This window comes from Chiloscyllium plagiosum, unplaced genomic scaffold (assembly GCF_037043375.1).
Source record: "Chiloscyllium plagiosum isolate Xiang-an unplaced genomic scaffold, Cpla_swu_hap1 HiC_scaffold_17, whole genome shotgun sequence".
Taxonomy (NCBI): domain Eukaryota; kingdom Metazoa; phylum Chordata; class Chondrichthyes; order Orectolobiformes; family Hemiscylliidae; genus Chiloscyllium; species Chiloscyllium plagiosum.
In genome coordinates, this window is record NW_028270155.1 from 62185519 (window position 1) to 62205344 (window position 19826).

At 45.7% G+C, this 19826-nt stretch overlaps 1 protein-coding gene across 1 annotated transcript in view; it reads left to right on the forward strand.

The window, feature by feature from the left end:
* LOC122545185 (uncharacterized) overlaps window positions 1–19826 on the forward strand; it is a 135554-nt gene that overhangs the window by 105593 nt on the left and 10135 nt on the right. Inside the window, exons 6-13 of the mRNA XM_087995596.1 lie at window positions 477–587; window positions 2445–2487; window positions 2582–2700; window positions 10553–10669; window positions 10762–10792; window positions 13116–13260; window positions 14189–14327; window positions 16896–17039. Of these exons, the coding sequence (XP_087851722.1) occupies window positions 477–587; window positions 2445–2487; window positions 2582–2700; window positions 10553–10669; window positions 10762–10792; window positions 13116–13260; window positions 14189–14327; window positions 16896–17039 (849 nt within the window). The remainder of the gene's footprint in view (window positions 1–476; window positions 588–2444; window positions 2488–2581; window positions 2701–10552; window positions 10670–10761; window positions 10793–13115; window positions 13261–14188; window positions 14328–16895; window positions 17040–19826) is intronic.

Genomic DNA, 19826 nt, shown 5'->3' on the forward strand with positions numbered 1-19826 from the left:
TGAGGTGTCTTGATGCTTAATAAGGTGAACAGTGGGAGTGAGCATCCAGCCCTCAAAATCAGGGGGTGACTGGGCTGAATCATAGGAACAGGGTTTGTAGCCCACACCCCTTCACTCCCCAACACTGAGTGTCTCTGTATTTCTGTTTCTGTCCCTGTGTAAGGGGTTGCTCTGTCTCTCTGAACTCCCACTGGGGTGGACATCACTGATGTACTTTAATGTGTTAATGACCCATCCCCACAGCCTAGGGCAGGGCGGGCAGAAAGCTTCATGGAGGGCCTGGAGTTATCATTCACACATTTCTGACAGCAAAGGGAGCTTCTGGGATTGCAGCCCCTAAGGTAACATTTGTTACAATGAGGAAGCCTCCTCTGTTCACCCTCACCACAGAAATGAAGATCATTGAAATGTTTCTGTGTGTTCTGTAAATCCTCAGTGAGTAGATGTTTAACCATCCATTCTGTGTGTTGTTACAGGGCCAGGAGGGGAACCCTGTCTCACCCGATGTTACAGTCCAAGTGGGGGATTCAATGATTGATGATCTCACCAGCCCTCTGACAGTTACATTTCAGGACGTGCCTTTCCAGGTGAGATAAACCTCCACAATATCATCGAGCTGAGCCTGTGAGCAGCCCGGTCTGACTGGATTGTGCAGCACAGTCTGGATCATCTCCAGTGTTGATGAACAAGTTAAACTGTATGACCCAGAAATTCTATAGTCCTCAGGCTGTGAATGGAGTCCTGTCTGGGCAGGTTTGGAGGATTCGGAGCTGATCTCCTTGTCTCTTTAATGTCCATCAGAAGCTGTGATCATGATGAGGGTGTGGAATGTTATGATGCTGTACAAATGAGGATCGCTGTGCCTTGTGAGATATTTCCCATCGCTTTGTGTCCTGAAATTCCTCTGGAGGGTTTAGAAAGGAGGGTCTGGGACAGGACAGAATGATTGTCCACCCCATGGATATGGCCCTGACCCCATCCAAAATCCCATGGTCAGAGGGATTTCTCTGTTACAGGTGGATCCCCAACAACATTCCTGGTAAAACAGGTTGTTCCCCTCGGGTCAGGTGACCCTGTTTATTCAGGTTTGTGGAGCTTGGGGGAAACGTTCACTAAAAATGGCCACGTTACGGTTTGGTCACTTCTTGAAATGTAATTGATCACACAATGTCCCCAATACCCCACATTCAGGGGACCATAAACAGCAGAAAGAAATTCAATGGGACATTTTCCTCATTTACATCAATAGACCCACAGCCCCCCCATGGCCACAGTTTCAGATCAGCAGGAGAAGGACAGGGACTCGGTGTAAACAGGTGCTGCCCCATTGGCCATCCAAAACACCAAAAACCCATCCCCTTTACAGCCCAAGAGACTCTTCATGGAGCATCACCTCGAACAGAGCTACACAATCTCACCTCAATTCCCTGACAGTAACAGCCACGTCCTGCCTGTCCCCAGGGAATTGAGGTGAGTCTTCACTTGAATCGCTCCAAGACGATTATGGTTTGAAGCTGTCATCTTTCCTTCATTACGACTCATCTCCATTTCAGTAAAATGACCTCCACAAGTTCTGTAAAGGCACTCGGCACGGGCTGCATTTTCCCAATCTCATGGAGACAGGTTTGGGGGTGAATGGCCTGGTTAAAGAGCCAGAAACCCTGACAGGTCACTCCTTGACCCTGTCCAGGGGTGACTTTCTCATGATAAGGGACTGGAGCGATCACAGGACTCAGCCACAACTTCCACAGAGATGGCCAGGCAGTGAGGCCAAATATGGCCCCAGTCAGGGACCATGATCCTCCAGTGCTGCAATGCTGCTGGTGTTACACAGGCCCCTGCTCTGTCAGGAGTTGAGTAACACGGTGGAAGGGCTCTCTCACTGAGAGGGCAGTGGACCATGGGTAACTGATATAACTGACAGCATCAGGGAGCTGCAATGCTCACAGTGGTCCTGGAGTAGTGCAGACACTCTTTCAGAGGGATCACTGTCCAACCTGAGGCTCCTCACAGGACTTTGTATCGTTCTCACCACTGAAGAGAGAGACATTTGTGAGTGCCCCGATTTTAAGGTGTCTGCTCGATCTCTCCCGTGTCCAGCAGCGTTCTCCTCTCCCAATGAGGCTGCTGTCTGGGCACTGCTTCAGACCCTCCCACTGGGCCCTGGACTTCCTGGTAAAGTTAAAGATGGTGAATGGGGAGGTGACCAATTAGGAATCTGCTTTGTGTAAAGTTGCTTTGGTGGGAACACTGAGGTCATGCCCAGGATCCGGAAAATTTAACCCAACAATTTCCCAGTTGGCATCACATTTCCTCCTCCTTCCCTGCCTTACCCTGTTAGACAGGCGAGAGAGAAATGTCTCAATGTGTTTGTATCGACACAGCTGCTTCAACTGTGTTATTGTTGGTGAAGCTAATGTTCTGGTTTATCATTTCCATTTTAGTCCGATTCTCCACCATGCAGCGCCTGGGACTCTGGTGGGAATGGTAAGTGAAGATTGTTTTAAAATGCTGACATCACTCAATACGGGAATGTGTAAATGGGGGAATGATTCTCATGATTAATAATTCTCCAACACAGGCACTTTCGATGCGAATGGATGTAACACCCTCATGAGCGGACCGGGGAACAGAGTGGATACGATCACTTGTAGATGTGACCGTCTGGGTTTCTTCTTTGTACTAACACTGGAATCGAAGGTATGAATCATGCTCATCTCCTCACTGTAAATAAACTCCAATATAAGGTTCAATTGGCCTGGAAAGTGAGACTGTTGTCACATTCTTACTGCAGTTCAATACAGCTCTGCCCAAGTCTTGAACATGCCTCTGCAAAATATTCTGTAGCTCTCCCACCCCAGTCTCTGTTTACTTTAAATCTGTTTAAAACCCAGCAATGTAACAATATTTCAGCCTCTCAGTTCAGATGAACCTCCTGCTTGAAATCCCGTTCTGACTTTGATATCAAGCCCATACATGGATTTTCAATGGGCCTCCCAACTCTGCTGCAGTGTCTGAGCTCCCGCTAGTGCAGACAAACCAGGGAAATCAGTCATTTGTTTTCATTCTCTCCCAGGATGCAGGTGTTGCTGGATGGGCCAACAATAGTTCCCTGTCCCTCATTGCTCTGGAGAAGCTGGTTGTGTGCTGCCTACTTGAACCTCCATAATGCTTATCCCCACAATGCTGACAGGAGGGGAGTTCTGGGAGTTTTACTCAGTGGCTGTGAACTAATGGTGATTTATTACCAGATCAGATGGTGTGTGGCTGAAGCCTAACTTGCAGATGGTCGTGTTTTCATTAATCTTCTGGCGCCATCCTTCAAGATGCTGGATGCAGCAGGTTTGAAAGGTGCTTTTCAAGGAGTTTTGGTGAGTTAATCTAATGAATGGTACTTACTGCTCCCACTGTGAGCCTGAGCTGCACGTAGGGAGTGTTGAAGGTGGTGGATGTGATGCCAACCAAGTGGTTTCCTTTATCCTGCGACTGCCAAGCTTCTAGAATGTTGTTCCTCATTCAGAATTCTCCCGAGATTAACATACGGGCAAATGTTTTATTGACATTAATTTTAAGACGGCTCAAATATAACAACAGAAATGTGTTGCTGAGTCTGAGTTTTGGGCCCCATATCGAAGGAAGGGTGTTGGAGGAGGTCTAGAGGAGTCTTAAAAGAATGATCCCGAGGATAAAGGGCTTGTCACATGAGGAGCAAATGGGAACTCTGGGAACATACTCAATGGCATGTAGACGGATGGGGGGGATCTGAGTGAGACTTCATACTAAGGGGCATGGATTGAGTGGATGTGGAGAAAATGTTTCCACCAATAGGAGATTAGGAACTGGGAGGACAGCCTCAGGGTGAGGGGACGACCATTTAGATGAGGAGGAATTTCTGCTGCCAGAGGGTGCTGAAGCTGTGGATCTCATTGCCCAAGTGTCTTTAAGATAGAGATGTACAGGTTCTTGATCAGTAAGGGAGTAAGGGTTATGGGGAGCAGGCAGGAGAATGTGGTTGAGGAACAGGCCAGCCATGATTGAATGCTAGAGCTGAATCAATGGGCTGAATGGCCTCATTCTACCCCTGTCTTGTGGCCTCAGCAGGACATTTCTGCTCTCGTAATCTTGCCCTCTCTAAGTGAATGCTAACGTTGCATTTGCTTTCCTCACTGCCAGATTTGATACGTAATCTCCACTTGTAAGTAAATAGAAGTATGATCTATGCAATCTATCAAGGCCGATTCCATTTTAAGATCTGAACTGTCCAGTCCCGTCATCAGCTGGAACCATAGCAAGGTCAAGTGGAGAGTATCCCATCAGAATGCTGAGGTGTGCCTTGTAGACAGGCTTACGAGTGCAGAGGTGAGTCACTCACAGCAGAATACCGAGCCGCTGACCTGCTCTCACAGCCACAGGACTGATATAGCTGATCAGTCCCGTTTCTGGTCAGGGGTAAGCCCATGATGTTATAAGGGGGGAAGTCAACAATAGTAATGGCATTGAATGTCATGAGGAGATGGTTCAATTCTCTCTTGTTGGAGATGATTATTGTCTGGCAGTTAGTGTGAATGTTATCTGCCACTTAATTTCCTTCAAACATTTGTTTTCTCTCTTATCTCCCAATTTATTCCCAAATTTATTGATTTTTTTCAACCCCTCTGGTCAGTGCAGTTATCTTTGTTTCAGAGTTATCTGTTAATCCCAGACACAAGTTTGACCAGTTTACATGGCAATTTCATTCATTTCAAACCTTTTCCTCCAGAGGTTACTAATTGTTCCTAACTCTGTTCCTTAAAAATCTCTTTACCTGTTGTAAAGTCTGGCTATTGTCTTTCACACTGAATATCTCATCATTCGTGTTTCCCAGTTTGCATCAGCATTTCGAACTTTAATTGTTCTTTTCATGTCAAATCATCAGTCATCCATCCGTCCTGGTTTTTAATTCTGCACTCAGCCAACTATTCTGAGCCATCAGCAATTCCTTCTCCGATTCACGGTATTTGTCACACGATCTCAGAGAGGTTTTTGACATTTGACGTTTTAAAGTGAAGATCAGTCTTTGTTGAATTTGCTTCCACGTGTTTATCATTGAGACATTGTAAGTTCTCGCTCAAGTACTTTAGTTCCTGTGACCGATGCTGAAGTGCTCTCACCAGTTTGTATTTTCTACAGCAAATTCACCATTTCAGCACAAAATTGGTTCACCACTTGATCAGCTTTCCCTTTAACTGTCATTATCAGCAAGAGGCTGCTTGGGTTTGGCCTCAGTAATTGTGGAGAGTTTGGATAAGACCAACATGATCAGGAGCTGCAAAAAGACACTCAGTGATATATGCTGGCTCAGTCATTATCCTGTATCATATCTCCCCCTCAAAAACTGGGAATAATTTCCACAATTTAACTTTCTTTCCCAATCACTTTGAAATTTAACCTTGCACAAGGGAATAGCTTCATAACACTTTTTACTTGTCAAACTGTCTGGAACACAAACTGTCTCATCAGCCACCATCAATGACTGAAGTGTCCCAGTGTCTCTCAAAAGATAAATTTGTTCCTTTGTTTTGTTGGAGAGGAAAGGGAATACTTCTCACTGAGAGATAAAACCTCTGTAACCTCCTGTAATCTGGCTAAGTTCAATGGAGTTCAAGGAAATATTTCCTCATCTATCCTGAGGTACATTCTCTGTTCTAGAAGGTTCTGGGAGAACATGCCGCTCTTCTATTGCCCCTGGTTTATGGGTCCATTCCCAGCAATCAGTGCAATGTTGTTCCTGTGTTACATCTTGTTTCAAAGGAAACATAGGCTTTTGGGCTTCACTCCCACTCTCAGCATCTCTCAGTTTGACTTGAGGAGAGTGTCCTTTTGGGTGGAAATTCCTGCTCCCTTGAGTGGCATGGGAAATGATAAGAAAATTGGGAAACTACAGAGAGAATGGAAAAATCAGGTCCTCAATGTTGGGAATAACATTTCCAGTTTTCCCAACAGTTCACACAGCAAATTCTGAATCTTGCACATGAACGGTCACCATTTTATTTCCATGAAGTTGCATCTCATTATCAGCCCCACTCCTGTCATTGTATGCAGCTTCCAGTTCTCCTCCCTGTCCCTGAGAAACTAGATGACACCAATTCAAACTAAACGACATGGATGTCACAGCGGTTACCTGGCAACTGCAGCTTATTGCCTCCTTCTCCATGCCTTTGGACAACTCCATCTTTCCATCATTTCACCACATGCTCCATGGACACTGTCCTCTTCCACCCTTGATCCATGCAAGTGGGCATCACCAAACACCCAGCCTCAGCACATCATCACGGCTGCTTTTAGACAAATCACACACCTCGTCACCCCCTTCAGACTTCACCTTCGAGCTCAGGGATGCTAATGAGCTGCTTGCTTCTGCCAGTTACTTTGCAGACAGGGACACATATGAATCTCATACATCTACAAATGATGTATGTGCTGGCTCAGTCAAGCAGCCTGAACAGTGGGATTCTCCCCCAGAGCTGGTTTCTCCCAGGGACAGGGTGCTATAGCGTGCACCCATCTTGCTCTGATCATTTCCTATCACCAGCCGGTAAACATCGGCAACCGAAAAGGTTCCCACTTCATCAACTCCATCAAAAACTGATGACACCTTTACAAAAGCCTCAGACTGAGGCAGAACAGAGACACGACACTGTCCATGTTTCCACCAGGGCCATAATGGAACTGATCATAGACCTGTTGCCGTTGGTAATACTGTCCAATGAAGAAAGATTGAAAAAAAATTGGTCTTTATTCTCTAGAGTTTCAAAGAATAAGAAATGATTTCACTGAAAAATGCAAAATAGTGAAAGGGATAGACTGGGTTGATGCGGGTGAAGCGTTACCCCGAGTGGGGGGGGTCTAGAACCAGGAACAATTGAAAAATAAGGTGGATGCCACTTCGGTGTGAATGAGGAGGGTTGTGAACCTTTGGAATTCTCAGTCTTCCAAAGAATTCTCTGCAGAAGGCTGTGGAGAATCCAGATTTGAGTATGTTTAAGGGAGAGATTGATACATTTCTGGTGGTCACTAATACGGGGATAGGATGAGTAAAGGACTTTTGAAATGTTCAATCAGCTATGGTCATACTGAAGGGCAGGGCAGTTTCAGCGGGCTGAATGGCCATCTTTGGCTTCTGCATTCCTGTGAGGCTTTGCTGCCTGGACTGCTCCTGTGGGGACTTAGAGTCTAACCAGAAAGGGTGTTTTACTTCATTGAGGAAGTTTCTGAGAAGGAAGATGAGGATCAGGACATTGACATGGAGAGGTGCCCAAGGAAGCATGATAGAGCTATGCTTCATCAAGCACGAGGAAATAACTGAATCCTGCTTCCAGGATGAATGTGCTGGGTTTTCAACTTCCTTTCATTCTGTAACTCTCGGTGAGGTGTATGGCAAGACACCCCTGGTCAGTATGTGTGGAGCAGACAATTTCTGAACTCCTTGAACTTGTCTGTTAATGAAGAAATGGTTTGTTCTTCATATGATTGTCTGCTTGCTCTCTTCAGGTGTTTCCACCTTCCAGTATCTGCACTTTGCAGGTTTTCCTGCTATTTTGGAGAAAGCAGCAGTCAGTGAGATAGGACAGTCCCATCTCATGAGGTTATGGAGTTTTAGACCTTCAACAACAGCATGAGATCTGAGTGTTGTGTGATGCAGTCCCTCACGATTTGCAGCAGGTTGGGAGCAATTCGGAGGTACCTCCATTACAGCCTTCCAGCATTGGTTAGACTTCAATGTGTCAAACTGCTAAATTGCCCTGAAAGACTTGGGCACCCTGTTGGACAGCACCTAACCAGAGAGAAGCAGTGTTTTGTGCAGATTCTCTCAGCAGATCACTGTGCTATGAGGGAGAGGGAAGATGTGAACTCCCCATTGTGTACCTCCCAGCTTTTAATGACAATGCGCTCCCTCCAAAAGCTGAGAGATTGAATAAAACGTTGCCTGCAGAGATATGTGATATCATCACTGAATCTACCCTCTCACTGTCAAGGTTTGTGTAAATGTGGGTGATTTGTGCAGGCCAGGCCCTGTCAGAATCCCTGAACATTGTTTTTATCCTGAGTGTTGTTAACATTAACCTGCCTTAGCTGTAGTCATCGAGGTCACAGTTCAGGATCCATAATTCTGATGCTATCTGCAGTCGAGGAGTTGGGTGCTTCTGAGAGAATGAGTAAGGCTTGGCCATTACAGCTTCTTTCTCCCTTGGGATATCTGAAAAGGCTGCTCACCTCTCACTAGCTCCAACAGCTGCACAGACAATGAAGCTGACATTTTGAGAATGCAAAGGAGCATATTTTTAGAGAAATGCACTGATGTGTCCTCCCTGTCACCCACACGCCCTCAGGGCGGTTTTTAATTTCCTTTCCATCTCAGTCAGATGTCTCAGTGCAGTCCAGCCTTCTGCTGCTGGGATAGGGGCAATGTTCTCTGTAGGTGGTCTTGTTGGCCTGGAAGACTTGGTTGGTCACCCCCAGGGATATTTGATTCTAGAGGGCCCAGGTTGGCTGAGATTGTCCTGCCGGGTTACAGGATCATCCTCTTGGCTTGGACTTCAGTAGGTATTAGCATCAGAGGCAGGGAGGAGGTGAAGGGGCCAGACACCACTAGATTGTCCTGAGAAGCTGCGGGAGGTCTCATGTGGGCCTCCTTCTCCTGTGGATGTCTGCTGGCACCATCCTGTCTCCCTGAGAGGAAGAAGGATCTGGAATGAGGTTGAGGTCCCTCATCCCCCTTTGGCTTTGCCATTGATGCTGAGAGCCGATAGCTACACTGATGGAGTTCAGGCCTGTGTGTATAAGCAGCAGACACTTGGTGTGCAGGACCTGGGTTTCCAGCGCAGTCACCAGCCTGTCCATGGTGCCAGAGCTAGCGTTGGTGCACTCATCCATCCTTGGATTCACTTTCCTGACTGCTGCAGACAAGCTTGTATACTGTTGCTGGGTGTTTCTCTGCATGTTGCTGATGTCCTTTAATTGCTGAGAACAGCGGGTCATATTCTGCCTGGTGTTGTGCTGGTGCCTGGTCTCCAGTTCTCTCCTGACCAGTGACCTGGGACATTTCTTCCTCGGCCAACTGTGGGACAGCACAATGATGTGCTCACCAGACTGTGCTCCTGTCTCTCATCTAGAAAGTGTACCCACTGAGATGAAAGTCTGAGCTGGTACAGGGTGCAGTGAAAGCCTTGCTGGTACATCCTCCGAGCACGCAGTCACATCCTCTTCAGAGGTGGGGTTAGAACTGAGGCACCCCAGTGTGTGTCTCTTCTTTGTGGTGGTTTGCTGGGTCTCACAAGAGCCTGCATAAGAGAAGAAAGGGAACTAATTGTTTGAAAGGACTAAAGGTTGGTGCGTGTTGAGAACGTGTTTGCGCTGGCAATAACGAGAAAGCAGCACAGCACGGCCCAATCAAACTGGAGGGGAAGTGGTGGGAAAGTGGAAATGTCACTGGATGAGTAATTCTGAACCCCAGGCTGGTCTTCGGGGGACATGGTTTTCAATCACACCATGGCTGTTTGTCAGGTTTGCCAGGGAGATTGGAGGAGCTGAATGTTATTTAATGAAGAAAGCCTGGAGAAAACTACAAAAGAGGGTTTTGGTAGTTCTCTTCCAGGAATCTCAAACTGTTGGTGTGTAAGGAATGTCTTTTCTCCGAGGCACTGGTCGTATGAAACTATTTACTACAGAGGCCTGGAGAGGCTGGGCCATAAAGTGTATCAAAGACTGAGTTAGACAGATTTTTATTCAGTGAAAGAGTTAAGAATTATTGGAGAAAGGTCGGGAAGTGGAAGTGAGGATGTTCCCATCACCCTTGAACTTATTGAATCACAGAGCAGATACGATGGGCCAAATGGCCTCCTTCTGCTCCAATGTATTATGATCGTATTAAATTGTGGAACAGGCCCAAAGGCCTGATGGCCTGCTCCTACTCCATGTCCATCTGTTTATATGTGTCCTTGCCTGCTAGGCCTCAATGTTTAGCAGGTACATCTGGAACCTCCACCAGACTGGGAAGGCTGAATAGGGCCCCAGTGAGAGCTGTATTAAAGCTTCAATTTTAAATGTTTGGATTTCCTTCAGCAGTCCAATACTTGATCTCAGCTTGAGCCCCTGGTTAGCCCCAATTCTACTCCTGTTAATGTGGGATTCCCCTCTAATCAGGGATAGATACAGCAGTTACACAATAGCATCCACTGAAGGGCTTAGACTTGGGAATTCTCACATTTGGAGTCTGCGGACTGACACTTTGTGATAATAATGATTGTGTTTTCGTCACCACTGAAGTATTTAAACATTTAAATGATACTTGGGTACTGATCAAGTACAGGGACATTCTGGAATGTTCCCTGATCTCCTTTCACTTGCTCAAAACCAATTACACTTCTCATTTTTCTGAGTTCTGATGACAGGTAGAGACATGACAATGTTTAACATTTCCATGTCGGAGATGAATCAATCTGTGAAATACTTATGATGTGGAACTTTAATGTAGGATAATCTGTTACAATATTTTTACCATACTTCTTTACAGGACATTTTTGCCTTTTTTCCAAGTGGTGACCCATTTAAAATTACAACACAGAGTAACCTTTCCAATCATGTCAGTGTCACTACCCCAGTGACAGGCAGACCCTGTGAAACACCCCCGGTAAGACAGAATTACCCTTCAGTATCTCAATTCCATTATTTATAAACATCGATTTGACAGAAAACTATCTCACGTATGAATTTCCACTTTAGGAACCATCCACCAGCCTGTCCTCTTCAGCAGGTAAATGAACTTTATAATAAAACCTACTATTCAGTTTTGGGAATTGTGCTACAGTGATGGTTGTATTACTGCAGAACTTGCTGGATGGAAGCACAGTGGGAGAAAGACCACTGTAACAGCAGATTGTGGAAATATCTTGTTTGAATTTTCTTATAAAACACAGCGCCCATTTATCTCTCCACCTGGAGGCTCTCTGCTTCTATTCCCGATGAAGATATTTTGCCTGAAATGTCAATTTTCCTGTTCCCTGGATGCTGCCTGACCTGCTGTTCTTTTCCAGCACCACTCTAATCTAAACCACAGTTCCAATGATTTCAGCTTTATGGTGTATCCATTGTTTTACTGCAAATGTAGAGCAACCTGCTGTTAGTTTCACAAGTCTTCAGAATAGCATTAAATATGAGATAATGATGGCAATGGTATTTTATATTCAGGATACTTCCCCTCAGGTGTCCACCAATCTCAGTAACTTGGTGTACTCTTCCTCCTAACCTGTCTCTCCCAGCGCACACCAGATCCTGTGGATTTTCACTCATGCACTGCTCTGCATCAACCATCATTCCCCTCAGCTTTCACAGCAACCTTCAGCCAGAGGTGCTGAGTGGATGATCCATCTTGGCCTCCTCCAGTGGCCCCAGCGTTACAGATACCAATCTTCAGCCAATTCAGTTCACTCCACATTATATCATGGAATGGCTGGAAATGCTGAATTCCGCAAAGGCTCTGGGCCCTGACAACATTCTGGCAATAGTACTGAAGACTTGTGTTCCAGAACTTGCTACATCCCGAGCTAAGCTGTTCCAGTCCAGTTACAAAACTGGGATCTACACAATAATGTGGAAAATTGCTCAGGCATGTGCTGCATGTAAAAGGCAGGACAAATCCAATTCCCGCCCATCAGTCTACTCTCGACCATCAGGAAAGTGATGCAAGGTGTCCATCAACAGTGCTACCCAGCAGCACCTGCTCAGTAATAACCTGCTCAGTGACGCCCAGTTTAGGTTCCACCAGGCCACTCAGCTCCTGACCTCATTACAGCATTGGCTCAAAAATGGACAAAAGATCTGAATTCCAACGTTGAGTTGAGAGTGACAGTCCTTGACATCAAGGCTGCATTCAACCAAGTGTGGCATCAAGGAGTCCCAGCAAAACTGGAATTAGTGGGCATCAGGGGGCAAAATCTTTGGTATTTAGAATCATCCCTTAACACATAGGAAGATGCTCGTGGTTGTTGGAGGTCAGTCATCTTAGCTCCAGGACATCTCTGCACACATTCCTCAGAGCAGTGTCCTAGGCCCAAACATCTTCAGTTGCTTCATCAATGATCTTCCCTCCATCTCCAAGTAAGAAGTGGGGGTGTTTGCCAATGATTGCTCAATGTTCAGCACCATTCATGACTCCTCAGACACTGAAGCAGCCCAAGTTCAAATGCAACAAGACCTGGACAATATCCAGGCTTGGACTGACAAGTTGCAAGTCACGCAAATGCGAGGATGTGACCATCACCAAGAAGACACAATCTAACCCCCACCCCTTGACATTCACTCCTTGATGGTCCCATCACTGAATCCTCTGCAAAGCCTGTCCACCACCTGCAAGGCACAAATCAGGAGTGTGATCGAATATTCCCCACTTACCTGGATGAGTGCGGCCCCAAAGGTGCTCAACAAGCTTGACACCATCCAGGAGAAAGCAGCCCACTTAATCCCCACTAAATCTAAGAGCATCCACTCCCTCCATCACTGATGCTCAGTAGCAGCAGTGTGAACTATCTACAAGATGCACTGCAGAAATTCACCAAAGATCCTCAGTCAGCACCTTCCAAACCCACAACCAATCCCATCTAGAAGGACAAGGGCAGCACAGACATGGGAACACCACCACTTGCATATTTCCCACCAAGCCACTCACCATCGTGACTTGGAAATATATTGCCATTCCTTCACCATCGCTGGGTCAAAATCCTGGAATTCCCTCCCTAATGGCATTGGGGGTCAACCCACAGCAGGTGGACTGGTTCAAGAAGACAGCTCACCCATTCTCAAGGGCAGCTAGGGACGGGCAATAAATGCCGGCCAGCCAGCGACGCCCACATCCCACAAATGAATAAATAAATAAAGAGCCCTTTCTGACATTACCCACGGGCTTATGACTAAACACCCTCTCCTCCTTTCAAAGAAACATCTGAACAAAGGTTTCCAATTCCCCAATTCTAGTTGCGAGTTTTGGGGAGTTTCTTGTTATTTCCTGTATTACTCCTGATAAAGTCCAAACCATTTTACTTGCTTATATTTTGTCTCCTTCATATTCTGTCATCGTGCAGGTAACAATCCCACTCCCCAGAATTTGGATCCCAACCAAATGTGCCGTGACATGATGCAGCAACTGCTTTCCAGGGGGAAAAACATGAACAACTCTGATTCAGTGAACAAATTCCTAGCGCAATGTGATGGTGTCATTCCTGACAGGTAGGTATCAGTGCTCATAAAATGTGATGTTCATCTGAGAACAGAATCTGTGGGATTGATTGGTCACACTGTGGTTAGCACTGCTGCCTCCCAGCACCAGTTATCTCAGTTCAATTCCAGCCTTGGCTGACTGTCTGGTTGGTGCAGACTCAATGGGCCATGTGGCACTGCAGGAGTTCTGTGATTTTCAACTTGTTGCTAATCAGCTTCTATTATAGAAACCATCTAATTTTCACCTCCAATTAATGTACAATTCCAGTTTAAGCCCAGTGGTTAAATTAAACATCTACGAGCAAACGTTCATGTTAATGTTGTGTGGGGGTCAGGTGCTTACCTTTTGTCACGTGTTGGGTATTTCTCTCCTTTCCCTATGTTCCTGGTTCAGATCCTGGTTCAGGATAATTTCCACCCATCGAGGTCAGGTTCCATGTTGGCAGTGGTTAGCAGGTCTGTTAACATTGCTGATGGCATGGGGGCATTTGCAATGTCACAAGAAGATGGAAGAATTTCTTTACATGTTCACCTTTTTAAAGCTCCCTTTTTGTCTGTTTAACGCTCCCTGATTGATCGCACTAACCCGTGATTAAAATGGTTAGTGCCTGACACACATGCCCAGTCCCTGGTCATGCTGGCTGCCAGACTCTGAGCACCGCCAGGGCTCACAGTATGAGAAATATATCTTGCTTCATTTCATCATTTACTTAATAATCCACAGTATGTTTTCCTGGATTTATTAAAGTACTTTACAGCATTTCCCCTGGAAAATCCTACATGTGTCATCAACAAGGTCCCTCTGGTTATGAGCTTGTGGGGGTGACCCCTTTACTTTTTATTGTGGAGCCACGTACATGTTGCTCACTGCACAGATGTTGCCAGGCTGAATATTTCCAGCACTTTCTGCTTTTATTAAATTGCGTTTCTGTTGTAGTACAACACTGGAGAGAATACTCGCAGAGATAGAAATTGAAGGAGGAAATCAATCCTTCTCAACGCCAAATTACTTTGCTCACATTCAAAGAATAGAAGCTGAAAAGTTCCAAGGACTTCACTTTCCTCCATCAGATTTGGTGAGTGTTGTGTTTAGCTGGGCATTGTAAGCAATGACTATCATGTGTTGGAAGCTAACACCATTTTTAGAGAAAATGTTGGGAGAGGGCTTGAGAATCTCTCAGTGTAGTTATTTTAAACTGAAGTTAACCCTTCCTGTGAATTCACATTGATACTGTATTCTAGACTTATTTAATTCCATTCAATGTTTGTGAACTACCTCAGGGTCATACTTAATCCGATCCTGAGCCTCTCCAAAGGTGCTCTTGAGTTTGGCATCAGGAGATACATCACAATTGTTCATAAATTTTATTATTCACTTCAAGTTTGGAATTGAAAAACATTGTAAATTTATGCATAAACCAATAAAGATGGGGATTACCACAAATGATCAGAAATCTAATAATTGCAGAATGGGCATAAAGTTTACAAACAAATATCAATACGTATAAACATGTGATACACATTTTGGTTTGAAAGATAAAGACATCATCTCTTACTTGAAAAACAAGAATTTAATTTGAATCCAGTAACAAAAGGATCTCAGCAGCAGTACACAGATAATGAGGGTGGCATGGTGGTTTGATGGATATGGTCGCTCCTATCAGTGAATAACCCAGAGAGGAAGTGACTGTATTTACAGGGGAAGGGAAGCTGATTCTCAAGGAAGAGGCCAGTTACCTCCCAGAATTCCATAAGGCCATAAGAAATGGGAACAGGAGGAGGCTGTTTGGCCCCTCGAGGCTCCTCTGCCATCCAATAGAATACCAGCTGAGCCGACATTCCCCATGGCCACTTTCCACATAACCCCTGAAGCCCCCACTGATCCAAGAATCTAACTATCTCAGCCTTCAATATACACAAGGATTCTGTCCCCCAGCTCTCTGTGGCAAGGAGTTCCAAAGATTCTTAACCCTCTGAGAGAAGAAATTTCTCCTCATCTCTTTCTTAAATTGGCTGCCCTTTATTCTGAGACTATGCTTGCTGGTCCTAGACTCTCCCATGAGGTGAAATACTCTCTCAGTATTTACACTGTCAAGCCCCTAAAGTGTATTCTAGTGACCCTTCTCTGAACTGCCTCAGATTACATCGGAATGTAATCTTTCCTTAAATAAGGGGACCAAAATACTACAGATGTGGTCTCACTAGCACCTTGTTCAGTTGCAGTAAGACTTCCCTACTCTTATATTCCAACTCCATTGAAATCAGGGCCAACATTGTATTAGACTTCCTGATTACCTGCTGCACCTGTGAGTGGGCTTGTTGTGTTTTGTGCACAAGTTTCCCCAAGTCCCCTTGTGTTGCAGCTTTCTGCAGGGTTTCTCCATTTAAATGATACTGTTTTGGTTTCCCTTCCAAAATGAACAGCTTTGCATTTTCTCACATTATGGTCCATTTACCAACTTTGTGTCCACTCACTGAACCGATCAGTATTTCTGTATAAACTGTTGATCTCCCTCTGACAGGCTGCCTTTCCAACTATTTTCCTTCAGCATATTGTTCCTGATATTTCAGAGTACAGACTGTGATAAAGGCTCCCAATATGCTATTATCAGGGATCTTGGACTCTCAAGGTAAATGGATTTTCAGTTCTGTGAAAAATTTTCTGTGAAGCATTGGATCAAAACTACCTTTCCATGAAATGATGTGCTTAAGCTGAACACCCAAGCATGTCACCTGATGGAAAGACTGTTGGACAATGTTTCTTTGTTTCTTTTTCCCCCCGTTGGATGTGGGTGTCACTGACCGGGTCAGCATTTATTGCCCATCCCGAGTTGCCCATGAAAAGGTGGTGGTGAGATGCCTTCTTGAACTGCTGCAGTCCATGTGTTGTAGGTAGACCCACAATGGTATTGGGAGGGAGCTCCAGGATTTTGACCCAGTGATAATGAGGTAATGGTGAAATACTTCCAAGTTAGAAAGGTGAGCCACTTGGAGCGTTTGCCAATTTAAGATTCATGACAGACTGAGAGACAGTTGGAGAGAGGGTAGGGAGAGGTTTGAAAGAAAAGAATACATACCAGTAAAAGAGCAGTTTAATTTTGACAGTCCCCAGACCATCAGAGCGAACAAGATGTCATAAGCTGTTTCAGCAGTACAGGTAGACAGAGCAGAAAAAAACCCTTAGCATTTCTTAGTCTGTCAGTGTCTGGGTATCTCAGAAAAGGCAGTAATGGGGAGAAAAGATCACAGGTGAATGTGTAAATGTCACCCTGGTGAGCTTGTCAGTTGAGTAAGCAATTGACCGGAGCGACAGTTCACAGGGGGTTAAGTGTGTGTGAGAGATACTGTCGGGGAAATGGGTTCATGGGTCTTTTTGCTGTTTATGATTGAATACTTCCAAAACGTCTCACTTATATCATGCTGTTGGTTATTCCAGTTTGTATGCTAAACTTCTGCTCTTAGTTAAAAGAATATGAGAAACCTCTTATGGATATGTTCAGTGACTGATCACCATGGCACCCAAACTGGAAAAATAAACTTTACAGTCAATCAAGTCAGGTTTCCCTCTGGAATCTAACTGGTTCAGTATTATCACCAGCTGGGCTCATGATAAACAATTGATTTACCTTGTTTCATTCAAACAGATCCAGCAGCAAAATGTCTCAAGCTTAGCCCGAAAGGTTGAAATTGAATTGCCTCCAACTCTTCTGGACCAGGTTAAGGAACAGCCAAATGTTCTGATCTCGAGAGTCATTTTTGTTCTCTATGGAAATACAAACCTTTTCCAGGTAACGTCGTCAGAATCAACATTGAAGTATAATGCAAGTTAATTCATTTGGAAAATAACAATAGGATAATATTATATCAAGTAATCGCTACATTTATGAAGTTAACAACGTGAAATGTAGTGCTGTGCCTCGGAGTGGAATGCAAGAAAGGACAGCAGGTTTATGCTCATACACGCTGCTTCATACTCTCATGGTCAACATCTTCCAACAAGAGAGAGAGAAATGTCCCAGTGATTGTATTGTACCGTGTCGTGTGATGGGGCTGCTATACCGAGTAGCTGGAGTTTTGTGGAAGCAGCAGGAACTGGGTGAGGGTCTGGCCTCACTGGGTTCTGCATGAGCACAAGGTGCAGTATCTGGATGTTTGATCTGAGTCCCACGAGGAAGTTGAACAGTTCATCCACTTCACCAACACCTTCCACCCCGACCTCAAATTCACCTGGACAGTCTCAGATTCCTCCCTTCCCTTCCTCGACCTTTCTATCTCTATCTCAGGCGACCGAATCAACACGGACATCTACTACAAACTGACCGACTCCCACAGCTACCTGGACTACACCTCCTCCCATCCTGCCCCCTGTAAAAACACCATCCCATTCTCCCAATTCCTTCGACTCCACCGCATCTGCTCCCAGGAGGACCAGTGCCAAAAACGCACAACCCAGATGGCCTCCTTCTTCAAGGACCGCAATTTCCCCCCCAACGTGGTCGACGATGCCCTCCACCACATCTCTTCCACTTCCCGATCCTCCGCCCTTGAGCCCCGTCCCTCCAACCGCCACCAGGACAGAACCCCACTGGTCCTCACCTACCACCCCACCAATCTCCATGTACAGCGCATCATCCGCCGTCATTTCCGCTACCTCCAAACGGACCCCACCACCAAGGATATATTTCCCTCCCCTCCCCTATCAGCATTCCGTAAAGACCACTCCCTCCGTGACTCCCTCGTCAGATCCACACCCCCCACCAACCCAACCTCCACTCCCGGCACCTTCCCCTGCAACCGCAGGAGGTGCAAGACTTGCGCCCACACCTCCCCCCTCACCTCCCTCCAAGGCCCCAAAGGAAACTTCCATATCCGCCACAGATTCACCGGCACCTCCACACACATCATCTATTGCATCCTCTGCACCCGATGTGGCCTCCTCTATATTGGGGAGACAGGCCGGCTACATGCGGACCGTTTCAGAGAACACCTCTGGGACATCCGGACCAACCAACCCAACCACCCTGTAGCTCAACATTTCAATTCCCCCTCCCACTCCACCAAGGATATGCAGCTCTTTGGACTCCTCCATCGTCAGACCACAACAAAACGACGGTTGGAGGAAGAACGCCTCATCTTCCGCCTAGGAACCCTCCAACCACAAGGGATGAACTCGGATTTCACCAGTTTCCTCATTTCCCCTCCCCCCACCCTGTCTCAGTCAAATCCATCGAATTCAGCACCGCCTTCCTAACCTGCAATCTTCTTCCCGACCTCTCCACCCCCACCCCAGTCTGACCTGTCACCCTCACCTTGACCTCTTTCCACCTATCACATTTCCGACGCCCCTACCCCAAGTCCCTCCTCCCTACCTTTTATCTTAGCCTGCTGGACAAATTTTCCTCATTCCTGAAGAAGGGCTTATGCCCGAAACGTCGATTCTCCTGTTCCCTGGATGCTACCTGACCTGCTGCGCTTTTCCAGCAACACATTTCCAGCTCTGATCTCCAGCATCTGCAGACCTCACTTTCTCCTCCTGAGTCCCAGTCCCCAGGGACTGCTGGGTGATATGGCTGTGGTGCATTGAGCAGCGTGTGGTGAGAGTGGTGTGGTTCGGGGGAAATGTCCTTTTGAAGATACATTCACTGACCTCGACCACCAGTGTAAGCTCACTGACATACTTGTGGCACTGCTTCAGACACAAGACCCACACTTGAAAACGGGAGAGAACACAGCTTCAGCACTCACTCTGTCACTCAAAGGAAAAGCAAACAAATTACATCAATCATTTAGACTGTGACTTAACTGTATTTTGCCTCTTGTATGGGGGGCTTGTGTTCCTGTACGAACATCGCATTTGACCCTTCAATTAAAAAACTCGTTAAGTAGTTTTTAGTTCTGGGCTGTATTGAAGTTATAGCAGGAGAACACTGGATTTGAGAGCATAAACTGCTCAGAAGGACAGTGAAGTCAACCCTAGCTATGCATCTCATTAATTTTGTACATTTCGACTAAGTCTCCCCTCAGCTTCTGCATTCCGAGTAGTTTTACTCACCTCTCCTTATAGCTCATACCCTCTCATCCAGGCAGCATCCTTGTAAACTCTTCTTTCTGAAGCCTCCAATCCTTCCTTTGGACTGAGGACCAGAAATGAACACAAAATCCTACATGTGGCCTAATCAATGTCTTACATAGCTGCATCATGACCTCCTGACTCTTGAACACAATTCTCCAAACAATTTTCTTAAATAAAGGCACAACATTAGTCCTCTGGCAACTCACCTGTGGTGACAGATGAGTCAAATATTTCTGAATGGGCTCCACAATTTTTTCCGTCATTTCCCACAGCATTCTGGGATACACTTGATCAGGTCCTGGAGATTTATTTAACGTTATGTTTTCTCAGACCTTCAACACTTCCTCTTCTGCAATGTGAACTGTTTTCAACACATCAATGTTAATTTAACCAGAGTTCCCTAGCCACCATCATTTTTTTCCACATTAAAAAATTGACACGTAGTATTTATTTTGTATCTCTCCCATCTCCTAATACAGAGAGAACCTCATTGATCTGTAAG